We start from the raw sequence: 14,588 nt of genomic DNA, 5'->3' as shown, positions 1-14,588 counted from the left end.
CATGATTGGTAAATTCAGAATATGTTCAGCTTGCTTACTTTGCAACTCGGGCATGCAAAGGTCAGCATCAGGCTACCCCTAATCCCAGCCCATTTGGAAATGGCAAGAGTGAGATGTGAACCAGAGAGCACACAGAGTGAGAACAGCAGGGAAAAAAAATCACAATCAAATAAATGGAATTCAGAGATCAAAAGCCAAAGTTATGAGGTAAAATGTAAAATCATTAGCAAATTGATAAAAACTCCACTACATCTACATGTAGTAAGCACCATTAAAACTGTTACCCGGAATGTCTAGACTTGCACTAGCTACACAGGCTGAAAATTTAATTTTTTAAATCAAGTGTTTGTTAAAATTCTCTTCTGTGACAACTATGACGTTTGAAACATTTGAAGGGCAGGGCAAAGCCAGATTTTTCCTAAATTAGTGAAAGATTTAACATTTTCCTTTGACAGTATTAGTGGAAAGACTTTCCACACTAACATTGACCAGTGTTACTAACTGCTTCCTACCTTGGTTGGCCTTTGAGGAATAAAAAAAAATCTATAAAAGAAATAAATAAAAAGCTGTGTAGAACATCGACTCTTACACCCAGTGAGTTTTGTTTTGCAGAAAAAGGGAAAACACTAATTTTACTTCCTCTTTCCCTTCTTGGGGCTTCAAAGTTTCCAAGCAATTGGCAAGAATGACTGCTGAGAAGACGGGGAAAAAAAAAGAAAACAAGACCAAAAAGGAGTGTTCATGGCCTTGGGATCTCACTGAATCTTGACTATCCATTCTGCAGCCTCAACTGAGGAGGCCACCTATGGGAAATGATCTTACAGAGCATCTCACAGAACTGCAGTGTGTCATGAGAACAGGCTTGTCCTAAGAACAGGGCCTGACTGAATTTATGGCCGAACAAAATGAAAGTGTTTTATCTGCCTCACAAGTCTGAAACATGCATCAGCATGGATTATGTAACGTCTCCATTAGTGGAAACAGCTGTCTCTTCTTCGTTAATCCCCGCTTTATTGTCTATCTGTTCTGTCTGTTCTGTTCACAGAGGCCTCAGGCATGTCACCAGCAGCTTTCCTAGTACAAAAGAGTAGCTGCAAACAAAGCTGGTCATGACTGCAGGTAAGAGCCATAGCCGGCTGTACTTCCACAGTTGCTTATTAAGAGAGAACTATTTTTCCAAGCAGCTTTTATGAGTTTATTATAGTTTTCTGGCAGTAATTGCTGTTGCAGCATCGTACTATAATGGATGGATCAAAGCAAGTCTCATCTCAGGCCTTGAATAAAATGACTTGGAGTTTAAGCAGTTTGCACTATGTATTCATTTAATATGTTAGACTAAAGTTTTTTTCATGCCTTTTATGTGCTTGCCATTCATAGCATGAAGTTGTCTTCAGGCAAGATCAGGAGCATCATGTTTCAATAAAACATCCACTATGTTTTAGGGCGAGTCCTCTGAGGCACCATACGCTCTGGGTGGAGACAGGGCTGAGAAGAAGATTTTCCTTCTGGACATCCCTCTGCTCTCAAGGAACAGTAAACCAGAGCAGGTCTTAGCATCACCAGCTCTGTATTTACTGATGAAAAAGCAACCCATCATCATCTTATTGAGACAGGTCAGCGAGCTAAGGCTGTAACCATGATGTAGTGAAGTCTGATGTGCTGTCCTTCAAGCAGTGAACAACATCCATGGGAATTCCCAAAAGCTTATAAAGTAACAAGCAGTAAGAATTTTATTCAGTGAATTCACCTCTGGCCTGCAATGACATAAAAATCTATTTCCACTGCAGAAACAATATCATAGCCTGGAAAAAGTGGAAATCAAAAACATGACAAGTGTGATTAACCATTGGTAATTGCTTGTCCCTATGGCTTGTTTCTTCCAATTTGTCCTCAAAAGCAAATGATCTATCTTCAAATTATTCTTGTCAGTTCAAATAAACTAGGCCACATGCACAGTGACTTGCAAACCATTCTGCAGCTTCTATGAACACAGCAAATTTACATACCTTTCTCACCCACAAATGGCAAGGACCAGGTAAACACATCCATGAAATTTGGAAGCCAATACGGATGCGGGGAGCAGTTGAACTGCCTGATATTCATAACGTTGTTTTCGTATTTCAATACTGCAGCTAAAATGGGGAAAAGAAACAAAAGAGATGTCAGCAACATGTACGACTCGCTACCAGACCAGTAGCGCTGGTAGTGTTCACAGCCTTCTGGCTGCAACACCGGCTTTCAACCACTTGACCCAGCAGCAGCACTTGACCACTAGTTATGATAGGATACAGCCTCAAAGAAGACACAAGTCATTTCCAAGCTGAAAGCGGTGTTGTCAGCTTTCCCTTGCACTAAGATGCATTGTTAAGTGAATTAATAACTCTTTGAACAGACGCAAGCACAGGCTCTAGGATCTGCCACCACAAGGGAATCAGGCAGACTTCCATTCCACAGTTATCTGAGCTCCTCACAGCCACATTGGAGATAATAAATGAAAATGTTAATCATTCAGATTCTGAATGCTGCTCTTTCAGGGAACATTTTCCACATATTTCATTCATGGTTAATGTACAACACATGATACTTTCTTCTCACATTATTTAAGCTATATGCACATGAGACTGTCCCCTATAATAGAAATGCATAATAATATGAATTTTAAATGCTACAAATCCTATCATTCTTGTCAACAACTGTCAACAGAAAAAGGAAAAAAAGACTACACCTGTTAATAGGCAGAAATATAGGTATTTATGACATAGCTACATATAAGCTTTTTAAAGCACCTTGTCAAGTTCAGTGCTAACTCGTGATAATGGACTTCAGGCTCATACCTGAAACAGGACCTGATTGACTTTAAGTTGTCTATCCAATACTCAGAACAAAGGAAAACAAAGTGTCACAAAGGACATCAGTAAAAAAAACAGCTAATTGTTTCCAGAAGAGACCACGCAGTACCCAGGCCCAGTGCAGCTGGAAGTCTGATGAAGGAGGAAAGGCATGAACAGTGCTTGGGTATTATTAAGACAGCTAAGAGTGAAAGCAGGAGAGAAAGGGGAAATATCAATTTGGCTAGAAAGGGGTAAAGTAATAACAATGAAAAAGCAACAGATGACATAAAACGAAGTCTACAATAAACCTAGATAACTGCCCCTATCAAAGCTCGTTTTCTGAAGCATAAAGTTTGCCCAACATTATGCTAATACCATGTTCCACAGCATTTCTAGACTTCTATGCACTTTGAAATTATTATTATTATTTTTTAATAGCTGTAATTATTAGGTTGCTGTAGATGACTAAAATTTCAGGTCATTTACTGAGACCACCTGGAAGAACACAGAATGGGGATGGGTGCAACAGGTGTTTGGATCACAGGTCTATTTGTTGGCTTTAAAAGAATATATTGAGGGAGAGCTTTCAATAATATGGTGTTTCAATAAAAATCACCGAGCGCTGGATTTCTATTGTTTGCTTTATGGGCTATCTGCTCCCATTTGGGAAAGAGTAAAGCAGTAAATCTTATCCTTTCCTTCTCCACTCCTTCAAAAAAAAATTTTTTTGTCTTCTCATAAAAACCTTGATAATCTTCTTGTAAAATCTTAATAATGCAGTTGAAGACTCAACCTGGTAACAGCATCTCTAACATAATTAGTGTATAATTTAATTTACAGATTGTGCTTTTTAAAAGTCAGTAGTTTCTCGAATTATGCACATGCACAGAACAAATGTTCTGCATGGATGTGAACAGAGCCATTTATGAACAGAAGAGAAAATATTTCTTTGCTCATGGAGAGAAAGGTAATTTTGAGACGACCATCTAAAACTGAAGGGACTCATAACTATCTCCAACATAAATAAAAGTTCCTAAATAATATAGGTACAGGACCGCAGAGAAGATTTTTGATCAACACAGGACTAAGTCAATACATCTGAAGGTTACATCCATTGTAAAAGGTGCTAGTGCCTTACATTTTTATTACTGGAAAAAAAAAGTGGATTTTCAGTTTAAAAGACAGCTCAATGGACTTAAAATCAAGTTCACTGGTCAACTCACTACTAGCATCTACATATAGCTGTGAACATAATTCCCATTCAAGTGCTTACCTTCACATAAAAATTACTTCACTGTGTTCTGCTGTTAATGACCTGATCACGTCACAATTCTAGTTCTGTAGCTGTAGACAAGCTGTCATCAAATACTGTTTATGCTGGAGACAACATGCTGCACGTTTTGGACAACATATGTAACTGTAAATAGGCTTCAATTTGCCTTTTGAAGCTCTGAATTAAGCCATCCTAATGAAAACTAGGAACCTGTGACCCTGGGAACGATCCTCCTCAGCTTTAGTCAAAGAAAAATGACTCAGAGAAGGAGCATGCATGATAATACCATCATAAATGAAACAGCAAGAATCAAGAGTATGTCAGAAATATACTACATCAAATATACAGATTAGAAGATATATCATTCCTTGTTTTCCCCTTTCCACCTGCCTTTGCATTTGTGCCTTACCTAGGAGGAACATAGTTCTGCAGCTGGTTATTCCTCAACAACCAGTACTGGCACCAGTACTGGCAATGAAGTTGTATGACTGCAATATGTCAAATAATATAGGAGATGCCATGTATCACAACATTGACTGAAGGGGGTGAACAATCAATTTAATTATTCATCTATTTCCACTGACTAAAGAGTGTTTCAATTGGACAATAAACTTTTTTTTTTTTTGTAATGCACTACATTGTCGGTTAGTACAAAAATTCAATAGCTTGCTAAAGGTCTTCCATTTTGTGGCTGATTTGCTAACATTTACATGAACTTTTGCCAAACACCCTTCATTTAAATAAACCACATTTGACTCTTGCCCATTCAATCTCTTTTGGCAGCCATTCTGCTTTTCAGTAAAAATGGTTTAATACTGGTATTAGCAAAAATGAGAGAACTAGTATCAATGCTCTTAATATTTCCATCGTTTTTTGGCTGAAATTACCTAGGGCAGATCAAAAATCATTTTCCTTCCATTACAGTGACACAATTGCATAATAAAAATAAATAGCTTGTGGCTTTATAGTAAAAATGAATCAAAACCACACAAAAAGGACTATTTAATGGATGTGAAGATTCATTTAGGAATAAAACTTCAACTTCATCATCTTAGTGAGCTGAGGTAGAGTTTTTTTTTCCTTTCCGCTATTTCTTCAATTTATCAAGTTTATTTCTAAATTATATGAAAGTTGAATAATTCAATTTTATAAGATTTTTTTTTAAAATTAACTAGCCTCTAAAAAGGACCGATCTGTAAACAGAACAGTTGGCAAAAATCAGATTAAATGGTTTTAGGGCTTTTATTTGGTTGGGTGGTTTGTTCTGAAGGAAGATAATTTGAGATTACTGTCCAAAAAAATCTTCACATCATCTTATTAATTTATATACCTGAATATCTTACTAAAGCAAGTTCCAACAACAGTATTTCAGAAACTTTTCCCCTCTGCAAATGACCTGTACAGGTCCTCCAATGACTTCAAGAGCCACTTGAAGGAAAATAACACTGTACAATAGAGCAGTGTAATAACAAAGAAGGAAGTCTTCTAAAATAACTCTACTCTTAAGAGAATAAAATAAGGTAGGTTAGTTACCAGTGTCACAAATGCTTTTATGAATTTGTAATTTTAAATCTTTACTCTATATGTATAATGTAGACAAAATATTTTTTTTTTATTAAATAACTAGTATGATGCTTTGTAATCAGAAGAAGAAAACGTTAGCTTGGTCAAGAAAAGTCCTTCTCTGGTATAGCAGCAGTTTCTCTGAGGTTTTCTGGCCCCTTGCTTTCTTCTGGTCATAGCTCTGTTCTTTCTTTGTTGGCTCAGAAAAGGTTTGGGCGTTTCACCTCTTCTTCATTCTGAAGTCCACATTAATCCGATGCCTAAGTAGCTACAGGAGACCTCAAAGGCCCTGAAGGAGGAGGAATTGTTTGAGGATTATATGACTATGGGCCACATGGTTGCTGGTTGAGGAGATAAAAAAGCGGGATGGGTTCCTTTGATTATGAAACTGGTAACTGAGGAAAACCCAACTCTCTCAAACTTTAATTTCCAAGTTTAGTTCCTCGTTATCCAGTCCCTAAACTTCTCTTTCTAAAGCTGTACTCAGACAGATGCTAGCAGACTAAGCCACCAGTAACAGTTTTATAGTCTATAATCACAAACCAGAGCAAGAACCTTATTTTATTATTCCTAAACAGCCACACACATTTTAATGTAATTTTGGTACTTGCTCTTGTAAATGAGTTTTAGAAGCCAATGTTTTGTAAAGTGAAGATGTGCAGATATCCCAAATGACATTATACCTCTTTCCAATGCTTGTAAACTGAGATATCGGATGCTGAAATCACATTAGAATGAAATGAAACACTAATGAAGCAGACAAGGGGCATTCATACTGTTTAGCTTTAAGCATTTTACCTTGGTACCTATGGCTGGACATACAGGTGGTGAAAAATAGGCAGGTGAGAAGCCTCCTTCCTTCAGCTAGGAACAGAGACAGCTCTTCTAACCTTCTCAGGGTCAAATGTAAGCACCTGGTGCCACCTGAGATCCCCTGGGGGATCTCCTTGGCCTCCCTCTGTTAAAGATGAGTCTAGATCACTCATCTTGTGTCATACCTGTCAGATCTGAGTGGATGTCTGATCCTTCTGGCATCTCAAATAGCACTTTAAAAGCCTATATATTGGGAGCTGAATTAAGGCCTTAGGCAAAGTTAACAACATTGAACTGTATGACCTGTAGTTCAGAATTACTGAAATACATTACACAACCTGCTTCAAGTACTGCTGTGTAATTGTTCAGTAATTGAAAAAATGTCTGTCAGAAGAAAAAAGTTGAGCATGGCAGAAATATTAGCCTAGGATGAACTATATGTTTTTAGGTAAACAACCTCAAAGTAATTTTCACAAACAAGTTAACTAATTTTCCCATCATTTTTCAGAACACCCATCCTGCATTTAGGAAATAAAAGCAGTGAAAGGTCTCAACTTCTTCACGTTTAATGAAGACTTGCAATTTCTGATTTAGTGCCAAGTTAACTAGCACTAGCTGCGCACTGGGGAGCAGCGCTCTCTCCTCCAGCAGAGTTGCCAAGTAACCACCGTGTTTTCTGCCGGAGACAGGTCGGGGAGAAGGGTTAGCAAAATGCTTAACAGAGTTTAAACATTGTCAAAGGCAAAAAAAAAAAAAAAAAAAAAAAAAAAGCCTTACAATGCCAAGGTAATGATGTAAATAACACAATACCAAAATAGGGCTAATTGCAGTTGGAAAATCTTCCCTTACAGAAGTCAGAAGGTTTTTATTTTACACGTACAATTGTGTCTTCAAAAGAAATAGTGCCACAGTGTTCAAGATTTTATCAATTGCCCACAAAAAAATCACTTGTAACAAACATCTCTGCGTTGGCAATGAGATGGCCAAGATAGCCCAGCAGGTTCCCTTTAAAAGGTTTTGTTTCCACGAGAAGGCCTCATCACAAAAGCAGTGATAAAGCATTCAAGAAAACTGATAGGGCCAACAGAAGGTTGCACAGCTTTTCGTTCTCCTGAAGTGCTGTTATTTCTCAAAGATCATCCTTGCCTTCCAGGTACATTGCTCTGCCTTTTTCCAATAAGAAAACAACTTTCCCATCAGATTCGTTTGCATCAGGTATATTTCTTAACATATATCTACAGTATACCACATGCTGATACTTTACACACGCTTCATTGATATGTTACTTATCGGATTTGTTAACAAGCACACCAATGTACATCTGTTCTTGATTTTTGTAGTCTTCCAAACCCCCCCTCCTCTGCATATTTCCTTCATTTCTTTCCATCATCTGCACCCTTTCAGCAGCAGCACATGTACTTTGAAGAATGTTGGAAGAGACACCGTGTTATTTTTTTCAATAGCTTTGGATTCTCTGGTGGTTATCTCGTCACTGTGAAACCTAATCTTTTAAAAATGTTCAAAAGATAATAGTCTGTGTCTTTAGACAGCTAGTTAAAATTGTTCACTCAGCCAAAAAGCATGCACATACATGCATGACACTGACATGACAGCCAGACACTGAAATATTAAGTACTGGCAATAATTTACAAATAAATTGCCTGACTCTCTAGATCCTCTCTAAAATCTTTTTGTTGTTGTTGTTGTGGCACAAAGAGCATTACAGCTAGCCCTAATTAAGGCAGCAAGAGCCACTAAAAATTGAAGTGTGGGAATGAATGTTTAAAAGCTGTACAAGGCCAATAGATCACACAATGCAGTACGTTCTGGCAACCTCTTGCTCTGTTGCTATACAGAATTCCTCCTGATGGTGGGCGCCCTAAAATCTAGAGGTAAATCTGTACTTATGCAGCTTTCTCGAAGTTTCTTGACCAGTACAGCCTTAAACTGAGGCCTCAAAGTCACCAGTAACTATCACAAAATCAACTACCACAATCAGCAGGAAGATTTTTGATCCTCTCCAACAACAGCAGTCTTAGAAGATAATCAATGTACCTGTATTTCCTGTAAAAAGTTTTAATAATTATCTTATATTATTAAAAGTCATAAAGAAAAAGATACTTTAATGCACAGAGGTTTGAGAAAGCTATGAAACAATGAACAGAAGCTCAGAAGTTGCCAAAAACGTATGTACACATTCCTCACCTTTGCCAATGTTCTTCATTATAATGAATATGGAAGGCATTAATAACAATAATGAAGAAGGATAGTGTTGGAAAGAGGAGATGCACTAGACTCCACATATCTAGGTCATTTCTGAGTCTTTGAATACTTTGAAAGCATCTGTCTCCATTAACTACAATAGGAACCCCTGACAGTAGCCTCCTAATTGAAAAACCTAACTTTGGCACCTGAAGTCATGTATGTGGGTGGGCTGGAGTTGCAGCAGGACCAGCAGCCACATGACAGATGAATTACTCACGCAGCCTTCAAGACACCATGGCCAAAGGGATACCAAAGGGATACAGAAAACTCCCTTCAGTGCCAGAATCCAAGCAGTCCCAGCCAAAAGACATTCCCATGGCCGATCAGTACTGTGTGACAGCATATGCAAAGGGTCCATAACAGCATTATTAACAGCAGATATGCTGAACGTGGTCTTCTTTGGGTACCTTATCTCAAGCTATTCCTGCTGAATCCCCTTTTGCTCTAGTAATGTTCCCTATCTACTACTCTCTGAGTGATTATCTGAATCCAGTGATTGCCCTCCAGTGAGGGCTGAATAAACCCTTAAAGCTGGCAGCCAAGCTCAGTCCTTGAAGTGCTCTGAAAACACACAGAAAAGTATACGTGCTTTAATGGGTATAAGAACTATCAACCTAGGATAGAAAATGAGCGTTCTTAGCCCCTTGCAGCTTTTAATTTCATTTTATTTTTAAGCAACACCATATTTAAAAATGACCCTGGAACACCTCATTCATATCAGTGGGAGATGGAGCCTCTCATGAATTTATGTAGGGTTATTTTACTAGCTAAAGTGACAACCAGAAGCATACTAAGAACGTATTCTAGAAATGACAGGCACTTACTAGGACAGTAACTACCTTTCCAAAACCTGACAGTAACTGAAAATCCAATGATTTGGTTTAAAAATCAATCAGGTTCTGCACCAATGCACAATGAGTCAGATACAGCAATTGTTCTGTAACACCTCTGCACGGACAAGCCTTCCTTCACTTACTGAAATCAGTCTGTCCGTCAGAAGCTGTGTTCTTTGCTAGTTCATTTGCTGCAAATCAAGGAAGTCAACAAGTGGCCATTTTTTTGTTTTGTTTTGGTTTTAGCTGATTTAGGATGGCTGAGTTTTTCTTTCTTGAACAGGGAAGCAAGCACCCAAATGCTATCCAGATGAAGATGCATGAGTAAGATGCAGCATGAAAAAATATGCATGATGTACTTCATAAGCCAAGAGACAGTGCAATCAGTCTCATGAAATAACACATCTAAAACTTCTAATGAGAGAAAAGGAGGCAGTTAAACTGAACAGAAACGCATTAGAAATCCAGTAAAGGTCAGCCTCTACATTTACAAAAAGTGATACATTAAAGTGGCACATCAGCACTGCTCTCGCACCGCTGCAATCTCGCCTGAGCTCACTCAGACCAGATATGCCCAGCAGTGCATCCAAACTTCACTTGTGACGGCAGATAGTCATTACCTCTCAGAAGCTGGCCTTGAGCCTCTTACCAGAAAAAACTTTCCACCAGTTTTAACCCCTGCCCACCACAGCAAAGAACCTGAGACAAGTGAAATGACTCTGCTCTGAAGCAGAGATAACAGAAAGGCAGCTCTTTTTACCACCCAAACTTTGTGGTTTAAAATTCAAGATTTTGATTATTATAAATCATTACTTTATAATTAACATTTGCTGACATGACAAAATCTCATGTTGTTCACTCATTGCCTTCACGTGCATAGAACTGCCTTCACGTATTATGAAATAAGAGGCAAATGCTTTATGTCAGATTACTTCTACAGACCTGTCATCGGTCTGTGCTCTACCCAAAGCAGCCAACTCAGAAAGTAAACACTTTTCCACTAAGAACAACGATGCTGCCAAGAAAGTTAACGCATTCCTTGTTTCATTCTGCTCTTCTTGTGTTGCTAACAAGTCCCTATACTATTTACTTTTACAAAAATAGCTACTGAAAGCTCTACTTGGGTGGTGTTTTTTGTTGTTTTTTTTTTGTTTTTACCGAATGCTCTCATTAATTTTTCCACAAGTTAACATACATTTTGAGAACTAAGTGTACAAAACCCGTTACCTAACAGTGAACTATCTGAGCTGTTTTCTCCCCATGCACACAGTTCACGGTATAACACCTTTTAGGTTAAAGGTTTTATAATACAAAATGATGCCTGAGGAAGCTTTCTTTTGGGAGAAAGAAAAAAAAAAGCTTACTCCCTTTGCAGACAAGTATCCAAATTAAAAATGTCTCTGTTCAAGAAAGATTGATCTCTCTGCAATGAAACTGCTTTCAATAATACCACTGGGAAAAAAATATTTTCCTTTTCTCACAAACACAATAACGTTACCTTTACTAGGAATAGGAGAAAGGAGATATTATTGCTCATTTCAAGATATAGGAGGACAGATTTATTAGAAAGCGTTATTTTTAGAAACACGATTTTTTTTCCAGTTCGTTAGAGAAGATTTTAAGAGAAGCTGCAAGCACTTGTATTTAATGGAGTCTTTATAGAGTGACCAGTGACTGCTAATTCGTGCAACAACTTATTTTTGGCTAATGATATTTTATTTCCTACATAATAGTTTTCAATTGATTAATAAACAAAGCACAGGTATTCTACTCCTTATCCACTGATGCTCTGTCAATGTTTGTTAGCTGGGTAGAGGACTGTTTGTGTGTACAAACCCCATTAATTTTAAGGGGAGGAGCAAAGGGACAAACAATTGATTATAAGGAGCACTGGTCTCCAAACACCTCAACCACAGCATTTCATAATATACTTCTCTTAGTTAATAGAGCTGTTTTTAATTTCGTTTCCTGTATAACGTTTACTTAATAACTTGCAGTCAAAATACAGAAATATCCTAAGGCATATTAGAATCTACAGTATATTCAGAGGCGTACATCTGCCTGTAATAAATTTAATTAGATTTGCATTATGTAATAAATTGAATGGGCATGAACTAATAAATAGAGGAAAGAAATGGACATGAAGTAATAAAGAGAGAAAGAAGAGAAAAGGAAAAACAATGTAAAACATTTGAGTAAAGAGAAGTACAGTCTACTGTATATTAACAGAAATTAAATCTTACCTTTGTTATTGTATACATCTAGATAGTTTGGTGCTGAAAAAATTGTGATTAGTGAAGGGAAGCCTGTTGTTTGGCTTTTCCTGTACATACGATACCTAAAGGAAAGAGAAGGTATTAGCGTCCTGCGTTGAAAGTGCACTTGTCACTGACCAAATGCAGTGCAAAAAAAACTAGTAAATTACTGCACTGGGTTTTACAAATGCCAAGACAGAAAGCATGCATATATGCTTTTTAAAATCACAAGAAAAAAGATTCTTCCTGCAGATTTATTCATTATTTCCACTCGGAGTGGCAAGGGAACCACACCATACTCAAAAGTACACCTCTGTCTGCAATTTAGCATGGCAGAGGTTGTTTTTTTGTTACGGATTTGCTCAGTGCCCATCTCCGGCGTCAGGTGGCCTGCACATGTGCACACCCTGGGATGCTCCCAGCACTTTGCCTTCCACAGGACTGCGAGTAAAGGCTAGCACCAGCATGTGCCTCAGAGGTGACTGTACCAAAGGGAAGGGCATGTCCTCCCATGACCTCCCAGCTGCTTGCCCTTCTGCATGTGCAAGTGAAGGCAAGGCCAGGGTAGAAAGCATGAGAAAGGAAGGGGAAACAAAGGGTCAGATATTTTCGGTGCTATGTCTAATCTAATTTGGTCTATTAGCCACCTTATTAATGCTCGCATATTTTCATTACTTAACCTTGCTGCCTTTTGTAAAATAAAAGGCTTACTGGTCCAACAGAGCAACATACAATCGGTCAAGCATTAAACCTGCAAGTAACTGGAAGCAAACCAACCAAGGAGTACTTTTGTCTTACTTAGAGACAAGTAACACTAAATACTCCTCTTTAGTCCTCAGTGACAAGAAACTGAAGAGTCTGGCAACCATCCACAATAGTTGCACTGAAACCATTCTACAGTCTCAGTGCAATCCCTTCTACAAAATTTTATTTTTCACCATTTATTGGAAAGCAATACAATAAAAATGAAATTTCATTACCCTTGGGTATTTTATGCCAGTTATTTTTGGCAGAGTAATCGATTGCTTTTAATTGCATTGAGGTTTTTAAGTATGTGATAATTCAAGCATTCAGAACAGCTTTTTATATGCGCAGTGAGTATCGACCTCATTCCTATAAACTTGTTACTTTATCTTTCATTACTCTTCTGATTGGGTAAAGTTTCTACCTCCAAATAAACACAATAAACACATTAGTAATTTATGCAAGATATGCAAAACTATTTATTCAGGTACCAATCCTTCATTATAGTCTCACAAGTATGGTACATTTCCCCAAAGAGATAATTTTTTTGATTTTTTTTGAGGTGGCAGAAAGAAATGCTGTCTTTACACTGGCAATAGTTTCATGACCAAACTATCAACAATACCCAGTACCTGACCTGGATTGTTTTTGCACACAGTATCTTTAATAAGACTCCTTAAATTCATTACTGATACTCCTGCACAAAAATAATGTGTGGCCATTTTGAGTTCCCTTAGATTATTTTCTTGCTAAAATGTAAAACCAGTAGGCCCTGAAGTTTTGTTCATGTACGTATTGAGAGAAAACAGTTCTGACCATCAGAAGCCAAATCTTTTCCTAGGCATTATGGCAGTCTGTGTGTCAGAAGTCTCAGCCACACTTGCAAAATTTCTTTTGCTGAGCTGAATTAGTTTTTCCCCCAACACTTGCCAACCAAATCACTTTGGGTCACTGTATGCCACTTAAAATCGCTAAGGCTAAGTGGGATATATAAGGATTCATTAAGTCCTGTAACTCAGTAGCAATCATGTACAAGACTGCACATTCTAATGCCAGTGTATGCTTTTGTATCTTTAATGAAAAGCAAGAGCTGTTGCAAATTAAAATTAAGTTTTCCAGTTCACTCTCACTCAGTTATTCTTTCTTTCCTTGCCATGTCTGACAACAACGAGCCATTATTCATTATTAGTGCCCCCTTTCCCTCTCCACATGCACTTACCCAGCATCCTGGGCTTCATGAGCTCGAAGTATAGATAACAAGTTATTGTGCTGGAGGAATTCACATACAGCAGGGTAACTGTTGGAAGAAAATAACAGCACCTGTTATGGTATTATCAGAAACACCACATTTAGTTCTAGCTTTCAAAAAATGTTTCATCCAAAATGCATCATTCATGAAATCAGCCCCTGCTCTGCTGGCAGATTTCTGTAGAGACAACACTAGAAGCAGTACTTTTTTCCCTCACCCCATAATTGCATGGAGAGGAATACTGTAAAGTTGCAATTCATTACAGTAATCACCTTGTAGCTTGTGGGAAATTTCTTCCACTGTGCTTTATGATTCAATGAGCTCAGAAAAAGAAAAAACGCAATACAATGGTTGCTTGCAACAAACAACCTTGCACACACTAACTGCAGCATACACAGGCTGCTTACGGACACCAGATAATGTGGTATGTGAGAAGAGTAGGAGAAAGAACGAAGGAAGGCAGAACTGCTTCCAAATTACAGATTTGTGATCTTCTGAACATCATCTCCCTGGTAAACAAGAATCATCTTTCCCCTTAGCAACTTCAAATGTAAATTGCATGACTTCTGAAAACCCCCAAAGCATGCCCATCAAATACATCCTCACAAGGCCTGTTCTACTGCATGAATGTAAACAAAATCATTAGATGAAATGTACAAATTCCTCTGTCATGATAATTTTCACTGCACATGAACAGTGTTGCTTTCAAAGAAAAATTAGGAGCCTTTTGTCACCACCTCTGCACCATGAAACCCTTCGTAC

General features: G+C 37.9%; 1 protein-coding gene across 1 annotated transcript in view; it reads right to left on the bottom strand.

Annotated features, from left to right (window-relative positions):
- The window catches only part of PPP3CA (protein phosphatase 3 catalytic subunit alpha), a 198,460-nt gene that overhangs the window by 21,493 nt on the left and 162,379 nt on the right, over positions 1–14,588 (bottom strand). Inside the window, exons 7-9 of the mRNA XM_035540680.1 lie at positions 13,797–13,874; positions 11,822–11,916; positions 2,007–2,132 (exon numbers count right to left, since the gene is read on the bottom strand). Of these exons, the coding sequence (XP_035396573.1) occupies positions 2,007–2,132; positions 11,822–11,916; positions 13,797–13,874 (299 nt within the window). The remainder of the gene's footprint in view (positions 1–2,006; positions 2,133–11,821; positions 11,917–13,796; positions 13,875–14,588) is intronic.

This window comes from Cygnus atratus, chromosome 4 (genome assembly GCF_013377495.2).
Source record: "Cygnus atratus isolate AKBS03 ecotype Queensland, Australia chromosome 4, CAtr_DNAZoo_HiC_assembly, whole genome shotgun sequence".
In the NCBI taxonomy this organism is placed as follows: Eukaryota; Metazoa; Chordata; class Aves; order Anseriformes; family Anatidae; genus Cygnus; species Cygnus atratus.
The sequence above is the reverse complement of the archived record's forward strand: the minus strand, read 5'-3'. Positions and strand labels throughout refer to the sequence as shown.